Source organism: Octopus bimaculoides, chromosome 1, assembly GCF_001194135.2.
Source record: "Octopus bimaculoides isolate UCB-OBI-ISO-001 chromosome 1, ASM119413v2, whole genome shotgun sequence".
NCBI classification, from domain to species: domain Eukaryota; kingdom Metazoa; phylum Mollusca; class Cephalopoda; order Octopoda; family Octopodidae; genus Octopus; species Octopus bimaculoides.
In genome coordinates, this window is record NC_068981.1 from 117,580,636 (window position 1) to 117,587,295 (window position 6,660).

Sequence of the window (6,660 nt, forward strand, 5' to 3'; positions counted from 1 at the left end):
ATCGACCCCAGTGTTCAACTGGTACTTATCGACCCCGAAAGCATGAAAGGCAAAGTCGACATCAGCAGAATTTGAACTCAGAACGTAAATACGGGAGAAAAAAAAAATCCGCTAAGCGTTTTATCGGTGTGGTAATGATTCTGCCAGCTCAACGCCTTTATAATAATAATAATAATAATAATAATAATAATAATAATAATAGTAATAATAATAATAATAATACTAATAATAATAATAGTAATAATAATAAGAATAATAATAAGAAGAAGAACAACAACAACAAAAACAGCAACTTTCAACGCAGGCACAAGGCCGTGGTAAAAAGTTGATAATATCGATACAATTAACCAGTGTATGATTTTCTCTTTATTTTATCGCTCTCGAAACTAACCAAAATTGATCCTTGCGGAATCTGAGCTCAGAAGGTAAAATGACGTAAATAAATACTATAAAGCATTTTTCCCGCTGTTACACTGAATCTGTCAACAACCGTTTCATTAATAATAATTATAATTAATATCTCTAACATGAACACATGAACACATGAACGCATGTTTGTGGGGAGGCGTTAATCGATTGCATCGATCCTGATAATTAACTGGTAATTTATTCTATTGGCCTCAGAAGGATGAAAGGCAAACATTCCTCTTCAAAATGTGTACTCAAAACATATAGAGTGTAAATAATTTCCTCAAGGCATTTTATCCAACGCTCTAACTATTCTGTCAACTTGATATTACAGTTCTGATATCTTAAAAACCAAGCCCTCTATTTTTTTGCTGCTGAGGACGATAAGCTCCAAAGCAAATAACTGTCCAAAAAGCAGTGTACTCAGCAAGCCAAGTCACTGAAATTACATATCAGAGATATCTGGTTCTATGGTGATTGCCATAAATACGAGAACAACAACAGTTATAATAACAGCAATTACATCGATAATAATAATGATAACTTTGCCGTCCGCGCTTACAGAATTAACCAGAACGAGTGAAATCGAAAGCTCTGAGAAGTGAAATAGAAATAATAATAATAATAATAATAATAATAATAATAATAATAATAATGGCTTCAGATTTTGGCACAAGGCCAGCAACTTCGAGAAGGAAGTAAGTCGATTACATCGACTACTTCGGCCTCAGTGGAATTTGAACCCAGAACGTAATGACGGACGAAATGCTGTGTTTTGCCCGGAGTGCTAACGATTATGCCAGCTAACAGTTGTAGTAGTAGTAGTAGTAGTAGTAGTAGTAGTAGTAGTAGTAGTAACAACAACAATAACTGATAAAAATGTATAACTTCGGCACACGGACATGTCCGCATATCATGTAGGAGGAGGCGTATGGTTGATGAAGTCAGTTTCTGGATATTTGATTGGTTCTTTATTCCGTCGATCCCCAGAACAATAAAAGGTAATATAGATCTCGACAGGATTGGAAAGCGAGAATGTATACGCACATAGCTAAATATCACATAGCATTTCGTCCGCTGCTTTAACGACTCTTGCAAACTAAATCCCCTTTAAAAATATTCATTGATTTTTTTAACATTGGCACATGACCACAAAACTTGATTGGGTGGGTGGGTGGTCACTCTTTTCATTAATCACGACGATTGACTCGTACATTTCTTTTAACGACATTGGAAAGATGTGAAGCAAATTAACGGAGTCAATTTCACAGACTAACGATACAACAAATATAGAATAACAATGGCTTCATCAAAATCAACATCATCATCATCGTCGTCGTGGTCGTGGTGGTGGTCGTCGTCGTCTTCGTCGTCGTCGTCATCCTCATCCTCATCCTCATCATCATCATCATCAAACAACAACAACGAAAAGAATTACAACAACAGTATAAAGAGCAACTGAATTATTTGGATCGATTATTATTCTCTATGGCGTTAGGATCTTTACAAGCACATTTGTCCGAACACGTTGGTGAAACCAACTGAATTTTGCCTCCTCTTACCGTCGAAAGGCAACAATCACCTTGGTCCCATGCACAAAAGGGTCGATTGTTAGAGCTGTCACACCAGCCGTCTTTTAAGGCCCTCTGAAATATAGTTAAAAATTGATTATTGATACTAAATATTAAAAAGGTGTAACAAATTATATAGATTTAGAATACTAAAGATTCTATCAAAATATCATACTTTCGAGGAAGTCAGTCTGGACGGAAATATTCCATTTACGACCACTATTAAATTGAGTACGGAACGCCAACATTAGATATCTCAAAATACAAACTGATACAATTGTTATTATTGTCTTACTCCAGATCCATATGGATAGAACAATGTTCTAATGAAAGGAGACCAGGCCGTGCTCGTTCTTTCTTTTAGATATATTGTATCTAAATGAGAATATCCAAAGTGTTTATCAATGTTTAAGACAGCAACGTATGATTGAAGGGAGATTTGACTTTCATTTCTAGGACAATGTGTGACAACATATATGATTGCCTTCATTTCGTGTGGCCACGCTTATAGATGGAGCAGATAATATAGGAATTTCTGACCTTGAAGTTGTTAATCAAACGTTTATTTATTTGATAGATTGCGACCCTGTTCATTGTTTATACCCGAGATAAAATGGTATGCAACATGCTGCTAAAGTAGTTAAAAACAATGAAACAATTTTCCCCTTTATATTTCATGATTAGGGGACTAACACTAAAAACAAGAAGGCGATAGGAAAATAACCATCGTGCTGCTTATTTGAGTTGAAAAAATACTTAGTCAGATCGTATGACTACTTTCTGTCTGATATCTGAACATAAAATAATGCACAAGTAGTCTTCACATGCAATGGAATATTTATCTGAATATCAAAATAGACTGAAGTAACTGATAGATTTTGGTTTCAAGTTGAACATCCGTCAACGGTTGAGAGAGAACCCATTCAAAAGCTACCTACTCCAGCACAACAGATCATTCCGTCAGCGCCAATTTGTACATAGCACAGCACTTTCGAATTGCATTTTAAAATCAAGAACGAAGGTGAGACCAACATCATCAGACGAACACATGAATTCAAAATAAGATCAGTTATGGTTTCAGTTTTAGCAGAGAAATTTCACACCTATTAAAGCCTTATCACAATTTTATATTTTGTAAGAAACGAACTAATGTCTAAATGCACACATTCAAAATCTTCCTGCAAATTTGAAGAGTCAGTCACCTCCTGATGCATGACAAACAACAGTCAATTCCCATCTCCCACCGCTAGCAGTTATTCTATATCTTATTTCAAACAGGCTGACGTTTATGGTCGATCAAAGAGTCGATTGAGAGAAACATAATCGACGTACAACACACACACACACACACACACACACGTACACACACACACACACACACGTACGCACGCACATATACATACGTGTATATAAGTATATATGTATATGTGTGCCCTCGCCTGTGTCCATTTATCTGAGTTTACTTTTGTGCATGTGTGTGTATTTATATGTGCCTGTGTGATAGCGCTCGTAATGACTGGCGTAAGAGAAAATAGTCCAATCTGACAAGACTATCGTAGAATAGTCTTCTTTCAGCTACCAATTTTGCCCCTATTTTAATAGCAACATTCATACATATCAACATGGTTATAAGAATGAATTCCGACCTGTCCATGATAAAAACTCGTTCTCCCTCTGTGTGTGTGTGTGTGTGTGTGTGTGTGTGTGTGTGTGTGTGTGTGTGTGTGTGTGTGAGGGAGAGGGAGGAAGAAAGAGAGAAGAAACTACATATCTATGAGCCAATGTTTGGAGTGAGTTGGTAATCGCAATCATTACCAATAAATGCAAGGACCTTATTGTTACTCCTGGATAGTTGTGTTTCTAGCGCCCTTTGATATATATTGGTGCAATGCTTCAATGTGCACAAGGTAAATCTAATACTTGTGATGCAGTTTCCGAGTGATGCTTAAGTAATTGTGGCAATTTTGAAACTTTTCTTAGTGTTCTTCATGACTAGAAAGAACGAGTTATAAGCACATTTCCTTGATACTTTGCCTTTTTTAAGGAGGTGTCATCAAAACTGAATAGGTTGCTATTCACCTCTTAAACGTTCGTATTAATAGAATCAGTATGTGTTTAGTCTGAGTTGTTTAGGTTGCATATTGATCAAACCTCTGCACGAAAAGGCTAAAGAGGCCGTAAATGCTATTAGATGCACAATAGTTTGTGTTGTTAGAAGCAAATTTCTATAAAGCAGTGCAGTTTCCTCTCCAGCCTCGCATCTTTCGTTAATTTTTGGTCTGATTTCTTTTACTGTTCCCCGTCCCACAAAGAAAACTAATCACAAACACGCGTATTTGAGTAAGCGTCCGCAAAGACACAGCGTGAGGTAATGGCGGATAATTCGTGGAAACCATTGAATTTTATTAAACCAGTTTTCACTTTACACTTTTTACTATCATATCTGATATATACATCTATAAAATTGTGTTTGATTTATTTAAAACAATGAACAAATTCATCGAGAACTGAAGATGAATAACTGTAGCTAGCGGAAGGTTGTTCTTCTTTTACCCAAAATAAAATTGTTGTTTACGTACCACTTGGCATATCTGTTTGCATGTAATATCGCTTGGATTAGGATACCAACGTAAAATACCGGTGCACGTTAACTTCACATTGTAGTCCTTGTTGGTGAAAGTCGTACCATTCATGTTGGGTAAAACTGGTTGAAACATCTGACTATTGCAAGTAATTTCACAAGTGGATCCTATATTAAACAACGGAAAAATAATAAAATAATAATAATGTGATAAAACAATAATGCTAAAGAAAAATAATGCTTTATTTGACAAGAGGAAAGCAGTCGAGGAGACTATACAAAGAGTGGATCACAGAAACCAGTAAGAGCTCATACAAGTCGATTATGAGAAAATAAGCATGGGATAAAAGAACGTTGTGATATAAAATGAAACATCCCAAACAGCAAGCTAGCCAAGGATGCAACTTCAGATATCTAAGGTCACACTTATTCAGCATTGTCCTCAACCATACATACAAGAACATGCTGATATTATGTCCACTCTTCATGACGTAACCTCTGTTCGCAGTAAATTTCTATAAAGCAGCACATTTTTCTCTCCAGCGTCGCATTTTCGTTAATTATTGATATGATTTCTTTTACTGTTCCCCGCCCCACAAAGAAAACTAATCACAAACACGCGTATTTGCGTAAGCGTCCGCGAAGACATAGCGTGAGGTAATGGCAGATAATTCATGGATACCATAGAATTTTATTGAATCAGTTTTCACCTCACACTTGTTACTATCATATCTGATGTATACATTTATAGACATCAGATTGCATGAACCAAAGACAGATCAAGGACAAGGAAGATATAGTTAATAATTGCTTTTGTAAATCTGCACAATGCATAATTAATTTTTTTAGTAGCCTTTTGAATAATAATTAAATTATTGCTTAAATGGCTATTCAAGCAGAGGGTTTGATTTAGATCTTCCATTGATTCAATTTAGACCAAAAAAAGATCATCTAACACAACCTGACAGTTGATAATCATAGTCGACATCGGCCAATCATCAGAGGCAAGATTGCGTTTTCGTAACTCGCTATGTACTAGATGGACAAGGTGAATGGGCATCGTTCAGATTGATTCTGAAACTTTTAATCCTGGAACCCTGAAACTAAAGTTAAATTTACCTAGAAACCCTCCCGCACGATATGGAATATAAGAAGGCTATGTAGGCATACTCGAATATTACTATGCACATGGTCTCTATGAACCCCTAATCTGTAGAACTTTGCTGAACATCTATATTTCACGCGAAGGATCAGCTGTCAGTAGAGATTATTAGTTAGGAGGAAACAGGCATTTTTCTTTTCTCTAATACCTACAGTAACAGAAATACACTGTAAGCTTCTGGTAAAATAAAGAATCAAATAAAAGTATAATGGCGGAAAACTCACCAACAAATCGCTTGTGACAATTCTTCTTACGAAGACGATGGTCATGTAGCAATGGTAATGGACACGCGGAAGTTTTTGGAAAATGGCACATTTTAAAGTTTGAACTCCAAATACCTTTTTGTAGGCATTTAATCTTCTGAATCTGCAAAGAATTGGCATGAATGAACAGTTTGGTTATTGGAATTTATTATGAGAGTATACGGACGTATGAACACAAGACAGGGAGTTAAGACATATATGACTGAGGTAGCAATACTTTCCCTCTCTCTTTCTAACTCTTTTGCACTCTTTACCTCTCTCACGCATGTGATACCTAAGTAATGCACCTTATACTAAATACAGAAAAACTGTGAATGTAACCCTCTGATCGCGTTCCATTTTATTCCACAACATAGAGTACAGAAATAGACTGGATAGTGAAAACTATAATACACTAGTGTTATCCATTGATACGCTGACAGGTAACGACCTAATCAAGATGAAAATGAAATAGATCCTTCAAAAGAGGAAATAGATCCTTCAACAGAAAATGAAATAGATCCTTCAAAAGAGGAAATAGATCCTTCAACAGAAAATGAAATAGATCCTTCAAAAGAGGGAATAGATCCTTCAACAGAAAATGAAATAGATCCTTCAAAAGAGGAAATAGATCCTTCAACAGAAAATGAAATAGATCCTTCAAAAGAGGAAATAGATCCTTCAACAGAAAATGAA

The 6,660-nt window shown here is 35.9% G+C and overlaps 1 protein-coding gene across 1 annotated transcript in view; it reads right to left on the reverse strand.

The window, feature by feature from the left end:
- Positions 1–24: 24 nt before the first annotated feature.
- LOC106882841 (pappalysin-1) overlaps positions 25–6,660 on the reverse strand; it is a 160,480-nt gene continuing 153,844 nt past the window's right edge. The window contains exons 20-22 of the mRNA XM_052969768.1: positions 5,947–6,088; positions 4,559–4,728; positions 25–2,054 (exon numbers count right to left, since the gene is read on the reverse strand). Of these exons, the coding sequence (XP_052825728.1) occupies positions 1,872–2,054; positions 4,559–4,728; positions 5,947–6,088 (495 nt within the window). The 3' untranslated portion in view covers positions 25–1,871. The remainder of the gene's footprint in view (positions 2,055–4,558; positions 4,729–5,946; positions 6,089–6,660) is intronic.